The sequence below is a fragment of the Nesoenas mayeri genome (assembly GCF_963082525.1).
Source record: "Nesoenas mayeri genome assembly, chromosome: 6".
In the NCBI taxonomy this organism is placed as follows: domain Eukaryota; kingdom Metazoa; phylum Chordata; class Aves; order Columbiformes; family Columbidae; genus Nesoenas; species Nesoenas mayeri.
Genome location: NC_137545.1, coordinates 25,071,548 through 25,099,438, shown reverse-complemented (window position 1 = coordinate 25,099,438; position 27,891 = coordinate 25,071,548). Strand labels below are relative to the sequence as shown.

The 27,891-nt window shown below is 38.9% G+C and overlaps 1 protein-coding gene across 1 annotated transcript in view; it reads right to left on the bottom strand.

Annotated features, from left to right (window-relative positions):
• The window catches only part of COBLL1 (cordon-bleu WH2 repeat protein like 1), a gene marked incomplete at its 3' end in the record, with an annotated part of 80,668 nt that extends 53,887 nt beyond the window's left edge, over window positions 1-26,781 (bottom strand). The window contains exon 1 of the mRNA XM_080346306.1: window positions 26,255-26,781. Within this exon, the coding sequence (XP_080202432.1) occupies window positions 26,255-26,328 (74 nt within the window). The 5' untranslated portion in view covers window positions 26,329-26,781. The remainder of the gene's footprint in view (window positions 1-26,254) is intronic.
• Between the last annotated feature and the right edge of the window lie 1,110 nt (window positions 26,782-27,891).

Sequence of the window (27,891 nt, the reverse complement as noted above, 5' to 3'; positions counted from 1 at the left end):
ACAAACACATTATTATTATGACTACTCTGTAAGATTCTGGAGTGCTCTCATTTCTTCAGAATTTATTTAGACAACATTAAGGAGAACTGAAACAGCATGATCTTCCTTAACAAGCAGAAGTGGGAGCCACACACAACAAAGACTTTCTGGAACACTAAATGTCTCTATGGGATTCAACAACCAAACATATCCAAAAACAAACAACTGGAAAAGACCCACAGTGTTTTTGTAGATCTGAGAATCACAGCTCCAGAGTTACTGTGCTTCCTTAAATGACTCTCAGAGGCCTATAAATATAATAAAAAATGACAAACAAAATAAAACTCCCATAGCGATGTTCTTCTGGAAAATCCCACGCTTTAATTCAGAAACTTTCAGATCCAGTTTCACATACAAGTTTCGATAATCGTATCCATTCCTTGACAGAATAGTCTGTACTTCGACAGATCTTTTTGTGGCACTGTTGATGTAAGGAATTTAGATGTAGCTTTAACAAGAAGTTGAACAAGTTTCTTGTTCTGACTGTTTACATGAAGCATAATGCTGCTTTTAAAAACCTGTACCTCTGGTCAGGTTTGGTAACAGCCGCTCTTCTCCTCTCAAAACAAAAAGTTAAAAATAATTGCAATGTTTCAATGCTAAACAGTTTGTGAAGCAAGGACACCTTGTGTTTACTTCATCCAGCACCCACTCAGTTCTTCAGAACTGCATACCTGGTGGTGTTCTCTTAATCTTTCGAGTTCCTATGATGCTTATTAGATGATAAATTAGGAAAAAAAAAAAAAAAAAAAGCAAACATTATTCAAAAGTTCTAAACGTTGTCATGCAAGTTCCAGGTACTTCCTCAAAGTCAAGTAAACATGAGGCAATGAAAAAAATTACGCAGTTAATCACACTGGGATCAACATTAAAATTTGTACTGAAAAGTTCTCCCTTTTAAATGATGATATCAAATAGCTCCAATGAGAATTTGTTTTACAGGAATTGAAGCTGATTTACAGGAGCACCTTCGTTCCAAAGGGGTAAGAAGCCACCTGGGGAACAAAAGCCCCTGGTTGCAAAGATGGCACATGGGAAGGAGCATGCCTCAGGTTTCCTGTTATGCATAAGAGAGGAATGAGGAAGAAAACTATAGTGTTCTTTCTTACTTAATATGCACACATGCACGCTCTCCAATCCAGATAAGCATGTATCTTTGGAATCAGTATCATGGAGAACTAAGCTGGGAGTGTACCAGACCAACGTCTGGAAGGGGCAGTTAGTCATGCTTGGGGATTCTATCGCATTCAAAAGAAGAAAGCTCGAATGAACGAAGTTGAAAAAACAGAAAAAAGAAAAAAAAAAGGTGAAGAAAATATGCCTTCCAAAATACAGACTTCATTCTAGATATAGCAGAGATGGTATGGTACCATTAACAAAACAGTTCAAAATATCTCCAAGAAGATCAAACATAACACATTAGCATTCTGAAAGTGCTATTTGCACCATTATGATTTAAAATTTGGGGAAAAAAAAAAAAAAGGCTCAAGTTTGGTTTTGCCTGCTTCAAAACACAATTCTAGAGTAATATTCAGAAGATACTCCACCTCTATTACACATTATGGTATTGAGAAACTTACTTCATTTTTAGAAAACCTGCCATGAGCTATCACATGACAGGGAGGAGTACTTTACATTGGCAAAAATTGTCAGAGTTCATGTTTCATTTTCCACCGTTCTAATATTTTGCTGGAGCACCCACTTGAATGTAGAAAGCCTCCTTTGCACTTCCTTCACAGTAGCTTGTAGGCTCCTTGAAATTGCTACTAGATAAACCAGATATTCTAGAAACTGGGTATAACACCCTGTATTGCACAGGTGTACAGCTCATCACACAGTGCTACACCACTTGTGCACTGTCTCCTCTGTGCAATAGTACAAAACACATGCTTAATAAAATTTGTATGTGAATCATCCCAAGTTCTTAGAAGCTCTTCACAGAGCAGGACTGTCAATTTGAATTTCTACCTCCTCAAAAAAAGATTTTTTTTTAAAGAGGTGATATAAGTATTCAAGCACTTCTTTTTCTGTGGTGTTCAAATACTGAAATCCTATCAAATGAAAAAACTTACAAAGAACATGAACGAATGCAGGAGGAAAGAAGAAAAGCCAACAGCACAGTCAGACAAAGTTGAGTTCTGCTGGACAAAACCAACCAAACAAAAAACCCCAACAAACAAAAAACAGAGAGAAAAAGAAAAATATTTACTCATCCAGTAAGAGGCCTCTTATGTCACAGTAAGTTCACAAACATTTCTAAGTGTCTTATCTTGATGTGCTACTGAAAAAAATTACACTATAGTAGAGTGATAATACCAGTCACAAAACATTTGGTCTGTTTATCTGGTAATATCTACTCTAGAACCCAGACTTACCATGCACCAAGTTTTTATGATTCACTGTTTTACTTCGGCCCTGTACATTTTGCAAGCCTTCAACAGAAAGGCAAACAGTTATGGTAGGTGGCTATTTCTGGCCAATCATTGTCTATCAAACATCAAATGATCCAAGTTCGACACAGTATATCACAGAACTGAAGGAAGAGCATGTATGTTTGTTGTAGTGGGTTTTTTTTTTCTCTTGTGAACTGTTTCTAAAACAAAACCACAACTTTTCAAAGCAGTTCCTAAAGATAGAAGGTTTTATAGATGAGCCCATGTGACTTTTTAAAAAATTTATTTTAAAGAAAAACATTTTGAAAAAAGTACCTATTAAAAAAAAAACATTCAAGGGCATACAGTACACTCATGAATGCCACTTTCACAACAGCTAGCACAGATTTTCTTTCCCAATGAAATAAAGTGCCATCACAGACACTAACAGGCTTATTCACCATGCTGAAGTCTTACCACAACTTGAATCACAACGTATACAGGCTTTTAAGTTTTTTTTTTTTAAAATAAAACCGCCGCCTTTTCGTGATCTAGGGTATGAAGCGAGACATTTTGCCAACCAAAATTTCTAATACAGGAAGGACTCAAGCCAGGACCTGTGATACACAAGAATGCACATGTACATTTCAATATTCTGTTTTAAGAAAGAGTAATCAGAATTCTCCACACGACTTACATTTGAGTCATTTGAAAATCATCCACTGAACAAAAAACAAGATCTAAAGTACAATGAAGTTGTTCCTTATATTGCAATTTATAACAGCCTGAAGAGATTCCGCAGTAACTACCTTAAATCACAGGCTCTTTAGTTTACACATCCCCAATAGTGCAGAAGCCTGATGTGTGGTAGAAAGAACAAACAAGCTTCCTAAGTAAAGACAAGTAATCAAAACCTTCTCTGTTATTCCCTCACATCCACTTCTTCTGCCTTTGGTTGTTACTACCTGAAAATCCAGGCTTCTAAAAGAATGCATATAGCTACAAGTACTAAACTACTCAAAACAGTGTCATGAAAATGAAGTGCAGTCTTTTAACCATTTATTTTTAAGACTTTTGTTTGTCATTTTGCTTAGATACACACTGCCTTTATATTAAACATAATTTTGTAAAAATGCTACACTTTTTAGCAAAGAATGGAAGTCCTTCTGGCAACACTGGAAAAAGAAAACTGCATTTTTAATTCTCACTATTTAAGACTTTCCAACTCCACATAATAAACAGTACAATCTAGAGGTATGGACCATGGTATCACATATTTCTACTGCTGGCTTTAAAACTCTGCAAGAACACAGACCTAACATTCACACACCTTTACTTACAGTTTACAAGCAAGATACGTGAATTCAGAAAAAGAAACAGTTCATTTCTAGAAAAGGCCAAGTATAATTTCTATAATTAGGACACAAATGAGAATGTAAGCACCTGCTTATCAGAGAAAGTCTTTACAAATCAAATATACCATCAAATATACAGCTTGATACTTACCATGCTCTCACATCTTACATTTCTATTACAGAAAAACAAAGCCCTCAATGAAGATGCAGAAGTGTTTGTATAACACATGCCAAGGCTTTGCTAGTCCAGGCTCAATTTGTCCCCTTGGTCCCCTCCCTCTGCACAGCATAAGCAGCTCTGGGGCGGGCAGGAAGCACTCCGTGAGAGCAGGGAAACCAAGGCAGTGCGACCAGGCCAACAGCAAATGCAGGCATGGAAACTTCATCTCATTAAAATAACTAACTACTTTTGTAGCAAGAAAATACTGAAAGCATATTCAGAGCATTACAGTATCAACTCTTAGACATTAAAAGCATCAACTTTAAACACTCAAAAATGTAGCCAAACACTCTCCTTGGACTGGCAGGTCAGCTGTTCCTGCACTGGGGACAGGGGTAGGCAGTGGTAGGAAGCCCAGGGAACTGCTGCTGAGGCTTCAGCACTGAGCCGTGATGTTGGTGCTCCCACCAGGGCAGAAGGGACAAGAGAGTCTGTTGAGTTCCCCACCAGAATGGCAGGAAGAAAATACAGACAGGAAAAACCGTACCTTTCATCTGGAGATGTTAGTAAAACTAAGCTGGTTCTGCTCTCCCAGGCATGCCAGGCGGGTGAAGTGCTGAAAAGTTCCTTCCTACATGTTTGCTTGGCGTGAAATATCCTCAACAGCGTATTACTTTCTACACATAAAAACCACAGTCTTAAACCTGCAGGTACTTACCCCACCAAATTTTGAGCAATTCTTTAAAATGGTGCAAGGCAAAGCACAACATAACCCTCAAAGCATGATGCTGCTTTTAAGAAGAAAGTTTCTCTGACATCCTTCAATTAAGATAAAAAATATGCAGATGTCTTGAATGCAAAATAGTATAAACTATCTCCATAAGAAACACTGTGTCTACCTAGACAATCTAATTTTAAAATTAAACCATCTCCCTAGAAAACTGACTACCCAGAAGCAAACTATGTGCATATGTAGCACTGCTGGAGCAGATGAGACCAATTAACGTGCTCCTTCAAGTTACTGCTATGAAATGACACACTTTTTTTTGCTTTTCATCTGCAATCTGATCTTTCCTTTTCAGTGACCACACCAGCCATTGCTTATTGAGCTGATGTGATAGGTAAAAGAAAGTATTGCTCAGAAATCCTCCTTCTGGTTCTCCATCTGAGCAGATTTCAGCAGAGACATATCCTGCCTAACTTCTCCGAGGCAGCAAAGAAATGTGCTGTACTGCCCTGGTCAGACCAGGTCTGCAGGCGGGAACACAGACATTTCAGGAGGTCACAAGTAATCTTCCCAATGGGGATGAGGGAACCGAAACGGGTTTAAGAGAAGCCATGAAAAAAACCGCCACGAGGTGGCACTGCAGATCGGCTGGATTTTGAAATTACTTGGCTGCTTACTCTTTTCCACGCAAATTAGAGCATATCTAATCACATCTATATAAAACAGGAGACTGGTTCATTAGTTATTCTCCAGGCAACTTATTGTCCAGCAACAAATATCTTCAAAACATAAATCACATCTTAAAAGAGATACTGTACTGCAGATAGATCAGGGTATTTTATAAATTCATTAAACAGTGTTTAAGAGCATAATACAAGAATTGCATTGTAAAGATACTCTAAGAACTGTTATTTTGAGTTTGTCAGTTAATTTTGAAATAGTTTAAGAAAAAATCCTCATAAATCATGTGTATTTTCATACAAAAGCTAAAGAATTTTCTTCATACCATGACTTCTTATCAATATTGAGATGGCAAAAATCTCTAACAGTTCTCTTCCTCTGAAAGGAAGGCCAGTATTAACTTCTGAGAAAGCAAATGAAAGTCCGTGAAAAAAAATCTTAATACTGCATTCAATACTGTAGCATCCTTTTAAAACATCTTCCTTCTCAGGTATAAAAGAATCATTTATTTCATCCAAAACAGAAGACCTAGTGCAGCAATATCTCAAAGTTAAACTTAGGAGTCCATTTAATCTGCTTTGTTTGCTTCTTCTCCCCCAAATTTAAAATCCCTGACATTTGAGTTAAAAGCCAAAACATTTGCAAGAAAAGCTATTCCTGTTCATTTAGTGAAGAAACTGTTTTTCAAAGGAGATTTGGAGGTCATTCAGGATTGCAACAGTTACTTTCCACTTTATAAAACAAAAGTTTCCTTCAAGGTATAAACTTGATATTTTAGTGGGTACTGAAATAACAGATAATTTCTGACTATGCACAACCATTTTAGTCACCTGAAGTCCTAGACCATTAAGTTTGCAGTTTGAATATATGTTCAGCAACAGTCTTCCTTGTCAATGGTTCTAGTAATAAAAGAAAATAAGCAAAAAGCTGTATTTTAGTTCAGTTGCATCATATAAACTCAAACACCAATTCATCTGCTATCATTTTTCTTATGGCAGAGAGCAAGAATTCTAAAAAATAGAAAGTTTTATTCCCTCAGTCAGAAGTTCAAGAGTAGATTGGTAATAATTTCAACTGCCAAGTAACTATTCTATAAACCATACTTTCTGCTACAAGACTGCTCCTTGTATTTTTTAAGCTGTTTGTATTTTGGAATTATTTTGCTATTAGATAGCATGACCTAATATTTTGGCAAAGAAATACTCCACTATAGTAGTGACTTTAACAAGGGATAAGGCAGATAATTAGGTTATAGTATTGATTTCTGAAGCTATACACGTTTCATTTGAGCATATTATTTACCTATTTTGCTGACTCATACCTAAAGCACTCTACATTCCAATAAATGTTTTCGAAACATCTGCATGACAAAAACTAACAAGTTAGCAACTGGTAGAATAAGTTGATTTTTGTACCAAAACTCAGTGCCTGGACCCAGTATTTCTTAAAAATTGCATATTTAGTAGAAGAGTATTTAAGATAACAAAAAAAAAAATCCCACCAACCAACAAAACACAAAGGAAAATACTTATTACTGAAGAGATCTAGCTATTATTATAGCTCTTCTTGGTTTTGGAGAGGGCTTCTGCTGAAGTGTTTGCCTGTAGACAGAGTTACTAGACTTACAACATTTCACACAATAACTTCCCAATTCATCAATTAGGTAAACTATAATACTGCTTATATATAACACAGCAAGCTCACGTGCTAATGCAACTAATGGAAGTGAGCTCCTTTAATTCTAAAGAAAACAAACTACTTAAATTAAAAATAGACATACTACATGGAATCTAGTAGTGCTTCAAACAGGCTTTCTGTCAACCTCTGTTGTCACCTATACCATTATTAATAGAAAACTAAATGGAACTGTACAAATTCAGGAGTAGGTACTTTGTTCTTCGAGGCCATACCTACAGAAGTATCGCCTCTGAAAAAGCTGCGTATAACGAGATACATGGGGGAAGAACTAGCATGTCTTCTATGCAAGTTCTGTCTTCCTCTGCTTTTTAATTTCCGTACTTACGGCAAAGAAGGGTTCATATTTAATTTGTACATATTTTGCACAGGTTGGAATAAATCCTCAGGGTGGCGCTAGGAACCCTGTGCAACTAAATTGGTAATTTTGCTAATAATCAATTTGCTAATCATAATTTTGTAAGCTAGCCAATGCATTAAGCTTCCATTATTGGTCATTTGTAACTTGAATAGCACTTGGTCTACAACACAGCATTACAGAACTTTACAGTTCTAGATGACAGGTTACACACACATGCCCCAAGAAAAAAAAAATACCAAATATAGGATTCTGCCAGTCCTAGTCCTTTCTTACCCACTGTAGAACACACACAAAAATCTATGTTTTCACATCTCAGGTATCCGAGAACTTCATATCTATTTATTTATGCAGATGACTAAGAAGTTCCCTTTGTCTTTCAAATACCCTAGAACAGAACTATTTATTCAAGAATGTAAAGAGCAGAAATTAAACAGTTTAAATGGCATAGCTTTTGTCACTGCAACACAAAACATTTCTGTCCAATTCTTAACAACTCCAGTATCACACAATATTATGATTTACTTCAAAAGTGCAATCAATATGTAGCCTGAATTTCTACACAACAAAAAGGAATTTACATATAAAAACCCAAGTTTTTAAAAGTAAAACAAACCCCCATACACAACTATTCCTAGACAACACTGTGAGCCACATCCTTCCATTCCCATGACAGTGAACAGCACTAGGACCGTGGCCACATGTTCCCTCGAGACCATGCACAAGCGAACACTGGGACAAAGAACAAGTTCTGGTCCCCATCACTTGCACATACACATAGATCATGGGAACGCATCTTCTCTGGGTCACTTGGCTACACAGCTGTGTGTGTGTCATTTGTTTTTAGAACACAAATGGCTTCCTTTAAATGAACAGCAAACTACTGCAACAAACCAAAAAAAACCACACCACACAAAACACACACCACACCATTGGAAGGACAAGAGTATCTGTACTGCCAGTATGCTATGTTTGACAGCACAAACTAAAACATATGCAAAGCTCCTGTTTCAATGAGAAGTACAAGAGTATCTCAGAAGTACAAATTCTGCCAAGTTAAAAAGTAAACAGTTTAGACAGGTGACTGTTATCATCACATCACTCTCAGAAGGACACAGGAAGCTATGTTGCAGAAGCCCCATCAAAATGGGATCAAAAGTGTATTTCTCTTTATTTTTATTCAGTTTTAAAATGTAGCCTGCATACATGAATACTTCTTTAACAATTTCAGTAGAACTTGGGAGTGTATCTGCATGGAAAACATGTAATCATGTAACTGCAGCTACCATAATACTAAGTGGTTTGTGTTGAAAGTGCTGGGACAGCCACAAATTAAGTTTGTTAGCAAAAGTTGGTCTAGTATTGAGTCAGACACACAGATAGGGATCAGAAAATGGGCTACAGCTTTGTCACTTCAGATATGTACAGAGAACCAAACAAGCTGTGACTTACTGCAGGGAGATATCAGAATTCACCTGTCAAATTAGGGATTACAATAGGTAAGGACAGAGGAAACAGACTGTGTGATTCTGGATGTCTTCATCCTCCTCCTATTCATAATGTCCACCAACCTTCTACCATCTTCCCTATCTAAGGACCAGCCATTGGCTACACAACCTCACTGGATCCCACTGCTAATCGCAGTATGAATTACTAGGCCACACCTTCTAGCACTCACCAACAGCCTAGCTGAATCTGTTTCTAAACAAAAAGGAAAATTAACATGGCTAAATAATGGTTGTTCATAAAACACTTCACCCCAGTGCACTACTTCTGTGTGTGAAGTCATGTGGTTTTGCAAGCTCACTGTTAATTTTAGTCTCAATTCTATTTTCTACATATTTGCTGATGTGAAACAACAGGCTTGAATGGGGGATACATCAGTTACAGTAACATTGCAGAGTATGTGAAATATCTTTTAGACTGTAAGCTGAAGTATGATCCAGCAGCTTCTATACCACTAGGTTTCTGGGGTCACAGGTGGTGAATAAGGATACCAAGTGGCTGTCAAAAGCAAAGAATTATAACGATGGCATAAGCTTCTAAGAAAACTGCAAGACAAATTTTACAGCTAGGCCAAGCTATCATTTCTCTTTTTACTCTTCTTTTTTAGATAAAATTACATGGCTGCATAACTTTACCAGAACTGATGCTAAATGATGCAGCTGACTGGTGAAGGAAAAGACAGACTAATAGAATCATTTAGGTTGGAAAAGACTCTCAAGATCATCAAGTCCACCTGTAAACCTAACACTGCCAACCCCTCACCTTCTTCATTGAGGGGATATCCACATTCAGGCTGTCCAAGCCTGTGTTTGGTTTTTTGTTTGTTTTGTTTTGTTTTTAATAAGAAAAAGAAGAAAGGAAATAATCTCCACTTGCTCATAGTGAGCAAACCACAACATCCCACTGGGTAACACTGGCTGAAAGTCGCAGCCTTCCATGCTTCTTATGAGAGAGGGCCGAAAGTGAAGAAGAACACAAATTGAAACTAGAAAGAACAATCTGCTCTTTTTGAGCTTATGTGAAGCTCCATGCTGTGGTCAGTGCCAGCTGTCATCACATGTTCCTGAAGAAGAATATGTATACTGGGTATACTGGTTTGCATACTCAGTATTCAAGACGCTTAGCTTTATTTAGAAGCTGTGTTAAGGAAAGTGTGTAATCAATCAGAATGATTTTAAGTTGCTGTCAGCAACTACCAACAGTGAGAACGTATACAACATTGTTATCTGAAAATATGCAGAACTTGTAAGATTAAGCTCTAGAAAACAAAGGAAAATGCTTTAACTCAAACACTGTTAGTGAGTATACATGTAAGTATGTATAAGCACATATAAATCAACAGAGTCAATCAAATGAGTAAACAGCTATTCTAATAGTGTTTAGAGTTAGATCCTTTCACCTGCAAAACACAGTCTGGCTTATATGCCACAAACAAATATGGATGGATGAATGGATAGCTTAATTTCTTCAGCACAATGAAACAATTCCATATATTCACCAATACTGAGGCCTCATATTGTCATCTCTGGTTTAACCAGAATTTAAGGTGAGTCTGAGTTTGCAGCAGGAGAGCTGAGACTCAAGATGTACAGTAGAACTTCTTTATGATACAAAACTGAAGTTTTTTGGCTTTTTAAAACATGTAAGTAAACTGTAAAACTCAAGACAGTAGAAACTGAAACAAGCTGGCTGTTTGCCAGGCCAGAGGCTACAATTTGGAAAAGGTACATACGAGCTTAGTTGTCAAAGGATCCAGTTACAGTCTTTGGTACTCCATTCTGTTTTATTATGTAGCTTCTCTGAAAAAACTGAATATATTATAGCCAAATTCCAATCTGAAACTCACAGTTATGGAAGCCTGAGGGATATAAATAATCTCTTTCTTTCTTGGCATCCTCTGCCTTCAAATGTGACAGTTATGGTTAAATCAGACCCAATTAGCAAGCCTAGATGTTTGAAGCGACATTAAGCAGACAACACTGCAACTTACCCTTTCAGTTCTTTGATGTGCCAGTCTTATTTCTCACCAGTCTTCTTTATTTCCAACAAAATTATAATAATGTAATACAATATAAAACCCAAACAAAGCAGATGTCAGAACTATCACCATTATTTCACTAGATTTGCTGTATGTGATTAAACTTAAAAGCAAGTTGAATGATCTCTTATACTTACTACTATTTCAATATTGCACTAATTGCAGCGAGAATCCTTACACCAGTAGACCAGTTTAAAATAGAAGTTGAGCTGGGACTATGAAATGCTATGGTACAATACAAATATTATACTTAAAAGGCAATTAGCCAAAACAGATCAGATAAATAAAAACTGGCTCAGGCCAGGTTAGAGTACCTTTCAGCAAATACACCTGAACTTTTTCTGATGACAAAGCCAACATTTAACAACACGAACCAATGGTATCGCTGACTCTTGTAGTTTAAAGCCTTCCATGAAGTACCAGAGACACTATGAAAAACGTGCTGCTTACAGTTTTTTTTAATCTTTTTAGTTATTTTTCTTACTATTACTGAGGATCTTGGCATGTCAAAATGGAAGCTTGATTAGTGTAAGGTTTTATCAGAATTTATCAGCTCCTTGTACTTAATTTCTTCTTAATTCCCAGGATATCAGTTATTTTTCTGTTAATTGTAAGGTCAAAAAGGACATCATGGAAGCAATAAGCAGCAGGAACAAAATAAACAGAAGACCGGATCCTTAATGTAAATGTGCTTCCTGGAGGAAAGGAACAAATCAGTGCAGATAATGTAGTGCAGAAGCAGGGGGTGGTGGGGAATAAAAAGATCACATGTTCCAAAACAATCTGTTAGAAAGATTTCTCAGTGGAACCTAAGTAGCTCTTCAAAACCAGTGCCCTGCTGAGGAATTTACATACTTGCCAAGGTTTAAGTTACAAATCAAAAGCAAAAGCTATTTACTTTGTGGATGAAAAGTTGTGATACTTGCTAAAGAATTTTAAAAACAAACAAATAAAAAAATCACAATTATTTTAAGGTATAATACAACCTGCACAATGAGAACTGTCTGTGTGTGTGACTGAGACAAGAACTCCAGAACACATCTCTCTTCATTAGAAGTTTTACAAAAAATAATACTGGCACTATAATTAAGAGGCCTTCAGAGTACAGGACCAGTTCAAATAATGCTTAATGCTTTTCAAATCCACCCGTTACAAGGTCACATCAGGGTAATTCCATGGTATGTCTCCTGACAACCACGCTTATGGCCTGTTAAAGAACATGCATTTGTATTAACAGAATGAAGCTAGAATTTAAAAATTATCTTTGTCTAACCATAGACCATGACTACTTAAAATTTATATACATTTTCCAAAATCACTGATCTGCCCTAAATCATTATCTATCCTTATTTGATGAACGGCTGCTACAGACATTAAGACATCAGATAACTGACAAGTATGTTTTCAAATACATTAGAGTTTCTGGCCCCAGAAAAGATTCTTCCTCCATAGAAATTATATATCTCTACATATATCTTCCCAAGTACATAAAATATAACTAGATCTGTAGTACAGAACTCATTGTGTTTCAACAAAGACCTCATTCCTGATTAAGTCCTTCAACTGTTTAGTACAGACATGAAGCAAATTCAAGATTTTAAGATCTCTTCCTCCTATTCCACCCTGTGAGAAAGCAGAAAGAAGTAGATTAGTGAGGCCCTACTTCTTAAGAAACACATCTGTTAATTGATATTGGCATAGAATTACAACCCAGTTTTAAATCTGAAGTTATTATATCAGCATGTATGTTAAAAAATAATGGCAAGTGCTCCAATAGGTATCCCCTGAGAGCATCTCACCTCCAATGCTTTTGACTGAATAGTCAAAAATAACATGTGATTTAGGAAATAGCTCAAACACAAGGTGTGTAGCTTGTTCAACCTGATACAACCAGTTCTCTCAACCATGAAAAATTGTAAGACTAATGAGTCATGTTCCAAAATAACAGCACGATTTAGTCCTTTAAAGAAGCTGCTGTTTAAAATGTGCTACCAGCTAAACAACAACACTGAACAGTCTTTTGGAACACTATATTACAGGCACATTTTTCCTTAGGTATTAGAACGACTTGTTACACAACCTTAAACAGCTCCTGCAACATCCTTTTCTCACACAACTTCAGGAAAATGTAGACAAGTGATGGTAAATAATAGAAAAGTCATTCTGAATATCAAACTTCATTAAAACTATACATCTGAAAGATTAATTTATAATTCAGTATAAAGTAAAATCAATATTAAAACAATATTAAGTTTATGCTGTAAAGCCTTCAAGAGTGAAGACACTTTCAAGAGTGAAGCATATCTGCTTTCTCTTAGAGTTCTCACTCACCATTGCCACCCTCTCTCTTATTAAACTCCTTGATCCTCTACCATGTAGGCATCAGCACCAAGGGCGGGTTTCACATCTGATTCACCAGCAGGAGTCCTACTGCAGGGAGGCTAAATCTGCACTTGTGTATTAAATACTAAGAGGTTGGCAGCTCTCTACTAACCAATGTAAACTGCTACACTAAAATTCACTCTATCAAAATAGTTCTGGTTTTGAGGACTTATCTCTAAAAAAATTCTATAAAAACACATGTAATATTACAGGAACATCAATCTAACCTTTATCCATATACTTCTTGTTGTTTCAGATTCAGCCACTTCTGCCTAAGAGAAACTTACTTGTATTTCTTTAAGAACAATCTAGGCTATCCTACAGTGTACTACAGATCACCATGGGAGTTGGACTAGATGGTCTTCAAAGGTCCCTTCCAACCCAAACAATTATATGATTCTATGATTTCCCTGAAGAGAAAAAATAAACTGGTGAAAACCAAAAGCAGAAAAGTAATTTGACCTACTTCCTTTCCAAAGAGAGAAAGCATACTTGAATATAGTTCTTAGAAGCATAAAAACTTACTTTTAAAAACAAAAATAAAGACAACATCATCCTAGTTGGTACTGAGGAACAGCAGAACAGTACACTGAATGGAATAGGCACAGAGAAGTCCTTTAAAAGACAAAACCAAGAATGTAAAGGGGCTATAAGTGAATTTAAGAAAAACACACACACACACACAACACCAGCAAGGGGAGAAAGCCACCTGGGCACTTCCAGATGACATTACTTGAACTGGTAGAGTTTGACACGCACTGGGGAAACAATCCACGTCCCCCACAGCAGAACCATCTTTGGCTTGAATATAGGAAAGGTGGTGTCGATTTGTATAATCTAAGGAACCATAGATAAAAATAACCGCATTCTGTTTGTCCTGTTGAATAGGGGATTAAAATAACTGGTATTTTGTTTTAAGTCATGAACTAGAGGTGGATTCACCAGGTCACAATTGGAAAAGGAGAACTGCCAGCTCTTGATAAGCATGGCAATTACCATTCTTTTATATACAGAACTACTCCAAGGGAGTACAGCTTCCTTACACAGCAATAATAGCATATCCTTTGATTTACACAGTAGTCCTCCTGCAATACAAGCAACATCCTGTTTTCATCTTAAAGTACAGCTGGGCAGTTTGTCTGCAGGCTTTATTTATTAGAGTTCCTACAACTAAGTCCCTTCTCATTGTGAGAAACAGCACCCTCCAGCTTAGCAGCATTTTATTATCTTCCTGGTTCTTTCCTTCTGAAAATTCTAATATGGTACCTACCTGATCTAGAAAGACGTACACTAACTGTTTTGAAACAATGTGACTTAAGTTTACATATATTACTTAGAAAAGTAACATACTTCTCCCACTAGATGTCATGTAAAAACACCCAAGAAAATTCAGAGAAAATGGATTTTCTTACTTTATGGTTTTCAGAGGGAAGGACAGAAATACTGCTTAAATTATCTATACTGTAAGATCTCACAAAGCCCTTAAAACACACACACAAATTCCTGAGACCTGAAACTCTCTCTGCAAATTTTCCCAGGATTTCAAAGTTTTCTCTGAATATAACAGAGAATCTCTGGAAATGTCTAAAAGAATACATTAATAGTTCTTTTTTTATTAAAGATGTCTCAGATTATTTTAAGTATTCAATGATTCTGTGTCACCAAAAGTCACAATTCTGTCAGAAATCCAGTATTTTCCACATTCCTACCCATGAAAGTAAACAGCCAAATATCATTTTGAATGATGTACATGCTCATACTCTGTAACCATGCAGAAACTCATGAACATGCCTTTCACATGTTGTCACACTTTAGAAATAGTAAGACCAACACTGCTTAACTGTTAACCACTATACTTGTTCAAAACAGTTTCAGAATAAATTTTTGCTTGTTGAATGCATTAAATCACCAAAACTTAACAAATAAGGAAGGTGTTGCTGGTTATATCTGCAAGACATCCACATTTTTTACCAATTTATCTTCAAGCAAGTTGTAAGCACCATGCCAGCACAATGTTGGTAGAAACAAAAAAAAAAAAATCTTTCTCATAAGGAGTCACCAAACCATTTCTTTCTTGCTGCCACTTACATATTTAACTGAAAATATTTGTTAATCGAAGCCACAGACAAACACAATGGTACAAAATACCGGTACAGCTGCCTAAGTTTGAGGATGTGATTCACTTTCTCCGACCAATCTAATTTTACTATCAGAAGTCTAAAGTTTTTTAAGGGGTAGAGTTTAATAACTAAATTTTTACAATTCCAACAAATGATATGCCAGTTTTGCTATCCCTTCCTATCTTTGATAAAGTATCAGATGCTCTTTTACAAACAGACTGGAGATCTTTCTACCACATTGAGTATTATTTCCCATACCACAAACTGACTCAAGGAAACACTCTCAGTGTCTGACTGAGATGTGAAACATGATGTGACAGGAGGTGAGAATGACCTATAATTAGAGTTTTCCAGATCTCATTGTTTTTTTATTTTATACTTAAATGAAAGTTAAAAACTCATAAAATTATTCTTTCTAATCTTGGAGCTTTTGTTTACGTGTAACAGAAGAACAACTTTACATACTCAACTATTTTTCCTTTCAAAGGGTATGTTGTTGGCAAATGAACTGCACACTTCTCAATGAGTCATGGTAGGATTTTGCCAGGGTATTTCTATCTCAAGTTGCTGAAGTTCTTCCAAGTGGCTTTGACAAAAATTTGTTTACAAAATAAACAATTCACTGGGCACTTCACTTCCTACTACAGATCTCTGCGCCGCAACAGGAAGAGGCAGCATCAGCTGCTCAGAGTATAGACACTTCATTCAATAAATGGGAAGAAAAATCCAGATGTTCTTCTCTAGTAGAGACAATATGCAGGACATCTGTCTCTTCTGCAGGGGAGCAGAGCTTTGACTGACATTATATAATCTTTCCAGGAGACCATTCAGTCAGGGTACCAAGTAATTTTAAAATCTCCATACATAGTCAACACATATAAAATATTGCTTGGCATTGTATAAGATGAAATTTCAACACTTATGTGTCAATATTTCCAAACATTCTCAATTCTACCATACAAACTTGTTCTGGATTAAGTGCTGGCAAGTAGTTTAAAAACAAACAAACAAAACAACAACAACGCAAGTGCAAACCTGTTAATGGCAGACTTTACAAAGTGAAGCTACAGAATCCAGGAAAATTTCTGTTGAGTAAAAGTAGGAAGAAAAAAAAAGACAGAAGTCATAAGCAGTATCTTAAAGAACACGATCAGAAAGAATAATTAAGAACCAACTGTTTTGTTTAAATATTTCTAAAACTATCATAGCACAAAACACCATTTTTTATCCTAAAGTAAATAATTGTATAGTTTTAAGATTTAGTTTAACATTTACAATTCATTGTATTACCCTCCTTCTCCTTTATTCATTTGAGATTTACGGATAAAGAGGCATTACAGTAGTATATTTGGGGAGAAAGACTGGAAAATTTGTGAGAGTGTTTGGGCAGTGGAAATATGAGAACAGTCAAAGAAAGATGCTTAGAAAAAAGGCAGAGATTCCAACAGTTCAGACAATTAAATCAGATCCTTATTACTTTTCCAAAACAAGCTGCTTCAGATTCTCTCCCATTCTTCTCTGTACTGACAATCAGCTCTGAAGGAGTGCTTATAAAATGCTTTGGCTTTCCATATCTTCTAAATTTCCACCATGCTTTTCTATAACAGTGAATAAGCACTGCCTGGTGTGTTGAGACTATCTCAATAATATTTAGGCTGGGGCAGGCAGATATGTGCTCTACACTGCACAAGAATAATCAAAATAAAACGCACAAGTTGCCTAGATTTCAAAATTCTCTGATGTCTCTATATATCTTCATGTCTCTATATATCACTGCTGCCTTAAGATCTCAGCTCCAAGTCCTGAGACATCTAAGGCATTACTCAGCCATAGATAAGCAACCAGACAAGAACAGCAACTGCCAAGACAGCCGCTGACCCCTATTTAAAGCACCATATAAAAGGGCCTGGGAAGCCCTTCTCCCCTTAAACACTAGCCAAAATAGTCTCCATGCCATGTAAGTACAAGGTAATAAGATGCATTAACCCAGTAAAATGTGATACGTAATATTTAAACACAAAACTATATTTAGGAAAAGAAGAATCTATAGTTTCAGAGTGAAGTCAGGGGAGGAGAAATCAGATACAGGCAGAATGGGACAGGGGAAAACACAAACAAACAACAACAAACACCACAGATAGAAGGACCAAGCTGAAAGGCTAGGTTCTTTTTAAATCTCAACATTAAAAAGAATGTGCAAAAACAGAATTCAAAAAGCTAAAAGAAGACTTATTCTATGAAAGAGTTTCAGGACAGGGTCATACATTGCAAAGCAGTTTAAGGTAATAGGAGAATAGGAGGAGAGATTCTCCTTCTCCCCATTTGGGGGGGGTGGGGAGGGGAGTGCGGAATTGTCTTCAAAAGTGTCTGCCACCAATAAAAGCAGATTGGGGAAGACCACTTCAGCTTCCAGATGTTTAAAGCCACAGGGGTTAAGGTGCCTTAGGAACTGTTACAATTCTTCAAAGTTCCTAAGCATGACCTATGAGAAATGCTTTTAATTATAGAAAAGAAACAGCAGCACATTGAAGTTTAAGATTCGGCAAAACACGACTTTCTCCAAGTAGTGAGTACTTTAAAAACCAAATGAGGTAAAAATAGCTCATGGAAGGTGCCAAGGATGGAATTAGTGAGACTACTTTGTAGTGTGGGTGGAAAGAGAAGATCAAAATTGCAGGCAAGGGGAAGTGAGAGACCATGAATCACAGAGAATACAGAACAGTTTATGTCTGGACACTTCATAGAGTAGATATAGAAAGCAGTAACTCTTAAGGAACGAAAGTTTGGGAACCTAAGGACAGGTTTCAAAACACAGTGGTACCTCAACGTTCAGGAGTGCGAGTTTCTGAATTAAAAAAAAAAAAAAAAAAGTCAAACCCCAGATTTTTCATGGCTTGGATTTCTGCTTTTACACAAACTCCTGAAAATAATCAGAAATTCCACCTCTGGAAGTTTCACCTACTATACAATTCCTACCAACTTATGCCGTGTTTGTATTGCAAACTAAAGAACTGAAAACACCATCCATCCATGCCAATAGTTTCTATGCTCTCAAAGCCAGAGTGCCTTCATATTTACTTCTGGAAAACATGCATTTTTAATGAAAAACAAACAAACAAACAAAAGGTTTAAGTCCAAAGCTAGTAGTGAAGAAAGATGTCCTTCATTTCTGCCTAAAGGAGTTATGAGCATGCATAATGAGTTGTAAACATGTGTTTTCTCAACTTTGTTACTAACAGACGTCTTGGATCTTTTTTGTTTGTTTGTTTTTACTAAATCCAGAAACAAAACATCGTTTCTCCCTAGTAAAAAACACTTTTAATGTTGCTGTGACAATGACAGCTAAACAACAGATACCTCAAGTAGATACCTGCAGTATTATGTCCATTTGGTCAGTCTAGTTTGACAGTACAGAGGGACTATACTAGGTTTTAGAAAGGTCAAGAGCAATACAATGTTCCTTAAACACATAGTAAAATACTAAATGACAAAACCCAAACTTGACACACTATTCTTCCTTATTGTCCTTCTAATTACCTTAAGACCTACACACAAAATATCTGGGCAATGGTAACACAAAGTTTCCACTGCTACCCTATTGATGGGCCCATATCCTGGAACATTCTTATTTAACTCATTTTATTCAGCAAAGTTCTGAGTATGTCAAACTGGAAAAGAAAATTTAAAAAAAAAAAAAATCCATTCAAATTGGATGCAACATATATTTAAAAATCAATTCATTTAATGTAAATTATAGAAAAAGCAGTCCCTCCGGGCAACTTTGTCAATGATATGTTTGTATTATAAGGACAACTGAAAAATATGCTTATGCCTCTCCCACAGCAAAACATTTAAAAGTTACCTGCTAAAAACCCATGTACAGAGCTTTAGTCTTCAGAAGAAAATGCATCTGAAGGTGACTTGAAAACCAGATAAAATAACGAAATTCATTCCCAACAGGAAACCAAGGCCCATGAAGAGAACAAGATTTTTAAACCAATAAAGAAACATTAGGCATTATTGAATTGAAAAGGAAGCTTCTAATGCTGCTGGTTTGAGATGAAATGGTGGAGGTTTTTATTTTTTTAATTAAGACAGTGTCACTTTGTAGGAGAGATGTAGGACAAAGAACAAAAACTGTACCATTATTGGTATTTGAGAAAAATCCAAGTTCACACCATTTCTTGTTTAGCATAGAGCAACTGTTTGCATTGTTTGGGGATAAGAAGAGGTTGGTTTGTTTGCCTGTTTTTAAATAAGATTGACCTCTGTTTTCCAAAACAAGTAGCTATATTTCCAGAACAGAAATAAAATTAAAAGAAATCTGCAGAGAGGATTTTTAAAATACATCTAAGAAAGTACAGCTTGAAAGCTATTTCTTCAATGAAAACCTGTGTAGAACTAAAACTTCCAACAAAATCAATGCTTTCTCACAGAAAAAAGCTTATGCCTAGCTAAAAATATTCACGTGCTCTGTTTTCTTTAACTGAAAATACCAATCCTGACAACCCCAGTCTTGCAACACAGTTGACATATAGGCAAGCTCCCCAGAGAGACATGTCACAGATAGATCAGGGATCCATTCTTTAACCACCTACAACACTTTGATCACTAGAAACCACCAAAAGATCCAGATAAATACATGTGCCCTTTCTGAAGAGGATAACCTCCTAGCAAATGAAAAACAAAGCCAGGAACTCTCAATTCTGTAAAGATTCCCATATTATTCCACTTCTGATGCATCAAAAAAATGTTTCTTAAACTATGGAAAAACGCACCTTTATCCATTGGTCCATCACAACGTAGATTTCGAGTCAGAATGCATCTACAGGAACTCCAGTTAGTAAACATTTAAGTTTGCTTTCAAACAAAGAGTTGCATTTTTAATCATGGGGCCTTTCCTTAAGAGAGAATTCAAGTGAAACCTCAAGCTTTTAATTGCTTGTTTCAGCTCAAAACAGCAGGGGGCAGTTTCCCCCCCTTGAACTCCTCATTGTCCCATGCTGCACAGCCAGAGTTTCCTCTTCATTGTGCTAATGCTGGGCATGGCCACAGAACTCTATAGGGGTCTAGGAACCAACATCTCAGTTTCTTGTCATCCTCTAATGCCCTGGCATCAGCTCTCCAAGTTTCAGAGCAGTACATAGTGACACCAAATATAGTAAAGAGCAACTCTTTTGCAAACAGCAGGCAGCTATGCGAACTTACGAGCAGCAGGTCAGCTGTTGGGGAAGCAAGGAAGAGCCAGGTGAAAAGGAAAGAAATCGGACGATCAGACCTGTTTGAACTTGCAAGCAGCCATAGGCACTTCTTGTATCCACTACATTAACAGAGCAATTCATCATATTGACTTGCAATTTCTAGTAAAAAAAAAAAAAAAAAAAAAGAAAGAGTTGAGCAGGCACTAGGCTGGCTGGATAATTCGGCATCTGCTGCTCCCCAGCACACACAGAACTACAACAGTGGCAGCTAGAAACAACAGCAGTCAAGCTAGAAAAACTTGCACATTTACAAACTTTCTTCCAAGCTATAGTCAAGTTAGAAGCAGTACTTGACTTCCTGAAGGGAGAACTATTTAGATGTTGCCAGATTAGAAGAGAAACCATTTATTTGTGACTTTTAAATATTACTAGTGAAAATTTATCTGTCAAATGATAGGAATCCTGTAAAGATGTTCACTTTCATCTGAAATCATAGCTTTTGGTCCCCTATAATGGGCTCTCCTCTTCTTCTTCCACCCAACACAGATGCACCTATTCAACATAAACAGTGGTCTTCAGGTTTACATAAACACTGTAATCTCCTCTAAAGTTCACCAAAAAAATCCAGTAACAATGGAAAGAAAATAACCTATTCTATGATAACACTGAGATCCACCTTCTCAAGTAGTTTTTCCCCTCACCCACTTTTGCTACCTCACTAACAACTAGCTCTCACTTTTCCTTTTCGCAGTATACCATCACACTTGAACAAAGCTTTGAAATAACTCTGCTGATTTCTCTATTTGTGCATTACCCTCCCACACATTTTTTCACTCTAGTATCCACATTCCTCAACCCCCTAATGTTTCCTTGATCTCATTCCCACAGCAACACACTCCGCCAGTGAATATTACCACTGACTACTCGATAGGGACCCACCTATGACTTCAGACTTGACAAAGTCTGAGTAATCAAACCAGCTTTTAAATACAACATTCAATTCATAGCCCTACTGTGTCATGCAACTATTTGACATTGCCTCAGTTAAGGCCGATACATTAAAAAGAACAACATAAACACCTCAAGAAGTATTACATGTATGTTCAGAACTCAGCTGGCAAATTACCCCCTGGAATGATGAGCATTCAAGTGGCTCCTGATGAGGATCCACCCACAAAGCAGCTAACTCTCGGTTTCAAACATCCAACAAATTCTATGGTCACAAATTCTCAAAGTTCTTTCCATTCTGTTATTACTCAATTAGTTGATATTCATCAGGAACATGGGAGTGAGAAAAAAAATGAGCTATTTATCTTCAAGTCCTCAGTCTAAGAGATAATGCACGTCTAAGATTGGACCACTTATTAGACTCATGCCAGCCTAACTTCTGATCTGAGACAGTATCAAAAATGCAAAAGGTCTCGCATTTATTCATAAATATATTTATACAATAATGTCATATACAGAGCAATAGCAACAGCTTATTCACTGCAAGATAAAACTATAGTTTCAGCCCTGACCTAAATTTCACCAAACTGAGCAAATTCAAATACACGCACCCCAAATCTGCTGCCGTGGCTTGGCAATAGAATCCTTGTTTTGAAGCTATTGCTACACTTTCTGTCCCATCCCACACTCTACATGAGGGAAGACTTTCATTTATACTTGAACAAACCTGTGGCTATGTTGTGAACTGCCTCAACCAACAACATGAAAAAGAGAAAGAGAGCTCAAATCAGTATTCTAAGCTCGATGCCGGACACCTCTCAACACTGAGCCAAAGCTGATGTCTTCAGAGATCTGTAATCGGATTGAAACAATTTGATAAAAACTCAATTGTTACACACAAAAGAGAAAAGCTGGATTTCTCGTTCTTTCTAAAAAAAGAAAAAAAAAAAAATCTCTCACTTCCTCAGACAGTGAAAAACCAAGTGAAAAAGACTGGTCTCCTGTTCTTCTTACTGAACTTTTCAAATAGGCCAAGCAACCAGGGACTGAGAACATGAAGACACACATGAGGCATGTCCCCGACAATAAACTAACCAAAGCTCAGTCTGGCTCTGCCCTCTTCCCACCCCCCATCTCTATCTTCAGCCCCTGGAGAGCAAGCAGCTGTATCTTCTAAGCATGTATTCATTAGACACACAAAAAGAAAATGACAAAGAAGTTTTGCTTGAGTAAAGCAGGTCAGAAGCTGTGATTTTGGAAGTAAGCATATAGCTTTAAATATGATTTAAGAGAACAAATGAAAGAATGTAAAATTATCAGAAACTGATTAGAATTGAATTAAAGATGGGTCTCAACGCGCATGCTAATATTTCAAAGGAACTCAATCTTCTGTTTACTAAAATCCAAATTTGCTCCAATATTTTAACAGACTATTAACTTACAATATAGTTCTTTGTGGTAAAAGCCTGTGTCAACTAGTGAAATCTACTTGTTAATGTAAAAATGAATTTACTCCAGGGTACAGGATTGCTATCCAGCAGCAGCAGGAAAACTGTATTCAAGAGGCAGGATACCAATCACAGACACTTCTGATTTTTTTTTTCTTTTTTAAGTATTAAAACACACATTTTCCTATCATCCCGTAACGCAAGCAACACATAAAGCTAATTCAGCTCTGTGATAAACAGGAGCAGGCTGTGTCAACTGGCCTGGCAGGAGCACACTGTCCTGAGTGCTGCTCAGACTCAAGGCAAGACGGATGAGCTATAAAACGCCTAAAATGTAGGTCCAGCCAAGTTTCTTCTGCTACCAGAAGAAACTATGTGTCATGTCCAGCCAGTTACTGGGCACACCTCCTATTCAGCATATTCCAAAAAATTCCAGCCAGTTACTGGGCACACCTTCTATTCACCATATTAAAAAAAATATTCCAGCAGAGGTTTTTTTTTAAAAAAAAAAAAAAAATCTCTACTGATTTAGGTTGATTGTGTGGTGAGAATAACACTGGCACATTTTTCCCCAAATCCAAGCAAACATTTTTATCCACAACTGGATTTAATGAACAATTTTTCAACAGGAAAGCATAATCCTGCATGAAAAAAAAACATAAGAACTGTCTTCCAGGATATAATTATAGGATCCTTTCCCAAAGCTTGTCCCCATAGAATTGATAACAAAATTCTATACTTAAGAGCCACCAATGATTAAGTTATCTATAAATTCCAAGGCTAAATAAACATTAATGTTTGAAAACTCACAGAACACCTTTAACACCTCCAGCCTTCTTGGCAGACAGCATAAATACATTTTTTAAGCTATGAAGAACTATCAGTAATTACACCACATAACTTCAAACAATGATTTAAGAACACACTTACTAGTAAACAGTTTTCAGCTGTGGATTAACAACATTCTCTACCTGGCTAGACAGGTTAAGAGATATAATGCAGTATCATATCATTTGGTAATTAATTTAAATAAAATTGCTATTTCAACTGAAATTCTTCCCAGATTGCACATTTTTTCTTATAATCTCAGAGAAAGAACCGCAGTACTGCTTACTATTCAAAAACTTATCTGTGGATCATTTTCAGTAAATTGGAGTTGCCATTTTTGCTAGTATATCCAGATTTTTTTTCCTCAAACCCAGTGTGTGAATGAGCATATGAGACCATCTTCAGGAAATAATTAAGCCAGCCAATAAAGAACTCTGTTGTAACACAAAAGGAATGGTAAATTGATTTCCTAAGTACCAAATTATATGGGAACAGCTGATAAAAGGCCTGAAAATATATCTGCAGGGCTAATGCAAATGAGCACTGCTGTTAGCTACATGTTTTTCAAAACTGAGATGTAAATGCTGACGGATGCTTAAAGTCACATTAAGAGAACAGACTACTTTTCCTGACTTAGAGAAGTCAAGCAGCAGCCAAAATTCATTATAACCAACAGCTTCATGGCAGGCAACAGGCCCAGAGAAGCTGTCAGAATAACCAAGACTTTAATTGTGTCTTTTGCTTGTTTTCATATTCTTGCCCACAAGTAAAACTGAGACCTCCAAGACATACTGTTTTAGTTGCTTCCTAGCCTGGTATCATGGTCTGTTATAATACGCTCAGTCCTTCTAACTGAGCTTACATACCCAAATTCTTAAACATGTAGTAAATATCTATACTATAATTAAACTTTCTACACTGATTAACAACATGAACTTCATTTCTCAATGGCCATACATAAATGTAGAATTGCCACAAGGCCCTAAGTAACCCTCCTCTATGAGTCTTCCATATTCACTATAGCCATGACTTCAAACGGATCTGATAGCTACTGCAAATACTATAATAAATTACCATCAACTGCACCTGTTTATCCTGTATACTCTTAGTCAGATATCCAATTTTTGTGTATAGTACATCCATTTTTGTGTATAGTATGGAAGCTTCAAGAAAGTCTTGGTGTTTAAAAACACGCTCACCATGTATTTGTCCCTCTTATTTACAGATAACTCCAGCAGTCTTGTCAGCATTTTGGATCACTCAAGTTCCTACTGGTGAATTAATTTTCTTCAAACATACCTGACTACTTAACTCAAGGGGAAGCCCCCCTCCTCCTGACCTGGAACTGGGGCAGTTTTACTTAGATTTAAAATTACATTCTTTAAAGTTATATTTTCTGACAGATTACAATCAATTCGTCAGAGGAGCCTAACTTCAACAAACAAACAAACCATTTTACTTCTCCCAACAGATGCTGCTTGTTTATTTTTCTTTTCTCGCCCAGTGTGGGCAGTTCCCGGGGCGCCGGAAAGTGCCCGGCTCTCCCACAGCGCTGCCACCGCTTTCACACAGAGAACTGAGCCTTGACGTACACACACCCAAAGCACGGTCAACACTGCTAAGTTTCGTGTTTCAGACTTTTCCTAGAGGGGCGCATCCCGACAACGAAGCGCTCACCGCCAGGTACCGCACCGGCGGTTTTTGGCAGCACCGCAGTCCGGCAGGGGCACCCGGACTGGGACTCCAGCAGGTCACGGCTCGTCCCCTGCGGAAAAGCTCCCGGTGAGGAGCGAGGGCAGGCGGTGCCGCCCACTGCTCAGGCCGGCACCTGACGGACCCGTCCCGCCGCACAGCCCGTTACCAGCCAGGGGAACCGGCCGCGACGCCGCCAAGGCGCGGGGACGGCGCTCCCTCTGCCCGCTCCCGCGCGCCGGCAGCCGTTTAACGGTCGCGCTGCTCCATCTGCCCCCGCCCCGCTCGCGGCTCGGCCGAGGCGCTGCGGTCCCGCGCGGAGCTTCCGCCTCGCCGCCCCGCCGCCGGAGGCCGGCGCGCACGCACTCGCCCTCGCCCTCCGGCGCCGAGGAGCCGCTTCTCGCCCCTAGTTGTCTCCCGAGCGCCGCATCTCACAGCGGGACGCGCCCTGAGCTGCCCCCTCGCACCTCACCTCACCCGACCCGGCATGACCGCGGCGCCCCGCCGGCTGTCCTTCTGGAGCCGGGGGGCGCCCGGCCTCCCACCCGTGCGGTCGGCTGTGCTTACCCTGGGGGCGGCGGGGCAGCCGCCTGCTGAGCGCGGCCGTCCATGCCGGCGGCTGGGTGAATGCAGGTCGGCTCTTGGGGACAGGGCGGGGGCAGCCGCTGGGATCCGCCTGCACAGCGCCTCGGCTCCCGCCTCACCTGCTCGGGGCGGGCTGAGGAAGACGGCCCCGTCCTGCCGCCCCCAGCGCCGCCTTGCCCCCGAGCCCGGGCATTCCCCGCTGTTCACAGCGCAGCCATGGGGCGTCTTCCCGGGGCGGCGGCCGCGGCCACGCACAGGGCTCCGCCGGGCTGCCGGCGCCGGAGCTGCCGCTCGCTGCACCACACCTTGGGCGGGGGCAGGGGGGAGGGAAAAAAAAGAAAACAAAAAAAAAACTTCGCGGCGAGAAACTTGAAACGTGGATCCTTCCCCGCTCCAGCACCCGCGGAGAGACAGAGGCTCCCTGTTCCCGGCTCAGCTCCTCCCTCCCTCTCCCGCTGCCCGCCCGCCCGCCTCCACACACCCGGCTCTCCCTCCAGCGGCGGCCCGCGGCCCGGCCGGTACGGAGACTCCGCTCGGCCCCAGGCACGGGCGGGCAGCGGCAGCGGGGGCAGGGCCGCTCCTCCCGGCTGGAATTTTCCTCTCCCGGAGCAAAGCGTCCCGGCGGCCGCTTCGGGCTCAGCCCTTTCCCATTCCAGCCACCAGGGCGCGGGGCGGAATCCCTGCAGGTGGGGAGAGCCCGGGGATCAGACTCCACGGGGGACCCTGCGCCCTCGGGCAGCTGTTCTGCTCAGGGATCACAGTTCAGTCGGCCCGTGCCTGTTGTCGAGCGCGCCGGGGATTTGTCCCGCGTGTGCGCGTTGAAGTTCCCGTGCAACTGTGCCGGGACCCATGGGCTCGCCCTCCACTTGTCATGCCCTCCCCTCCCGGGGAAGCAGCGGCCGCCCCGGCGGTGCCTGGAGCCCCCGAGCTGGGTGCAGCACAGCGCGACCCGCCCGGTGCTCAGAGTGGTTTCAGCTAGATCTTCAGTTTGCTCCTGAGCGTGACGGCACTTCTGTCTTTCCTGTGTGACAAGCTGCTCCTTTCCAACTTCCCAGAGAGCAGATCTGGCAGTCCATGCTGCTTACCCGTGTCCGCACAGAGCACCTTTCCAGCTGTGCCGGGTGATCAGGAGATGATATTGCACAGTAAAATAAACCCTTTATGCAGGTAATACTTTGGCCAGTGCTTAACAGAAGTTGAGAAATAGCCAACGACAAAGCATTTATAGTTTTGTTTTGTTTTGTTTTGTTTTTTAATGGAGAAAAAGTAGAATATTGCAGTTTAGTATAAATGTCCTTTTTTTTTGACTAGTTCTAAGATTACATATCTGGAGAAAAATATTATCATTGGTCATTCTATGTTAGTATTATTCATTATAAGGACATTGCCTAGTATAATACTGTATATAGTATAATACTACGTATATTATTATATCATAGATATTGGTACTTTAATAACTTTTTGCTACTCCTTGTATGCCCTTCCCATTAGTACTGTGCTTCTTCCATAAAGATTTTCTTCTCCTTTCACTTTCTGCTTCTTCAATACAGATTAAATAATCCTGAAGCCTCCTAATTTCACAGATCCTAGTGGTTGTTCACACCCTGACTAACCACATGCCATTATCAGGCACACCCCATTAATCTGTGTACATTTCTCAAACCAAAAAAGTTAATCCTTGATGAGTCAGATGGATTTTCCATGGTCCAGTTTTCGAAGAGATGGTGTTTAATGAACTGATCAATAACAACAATCT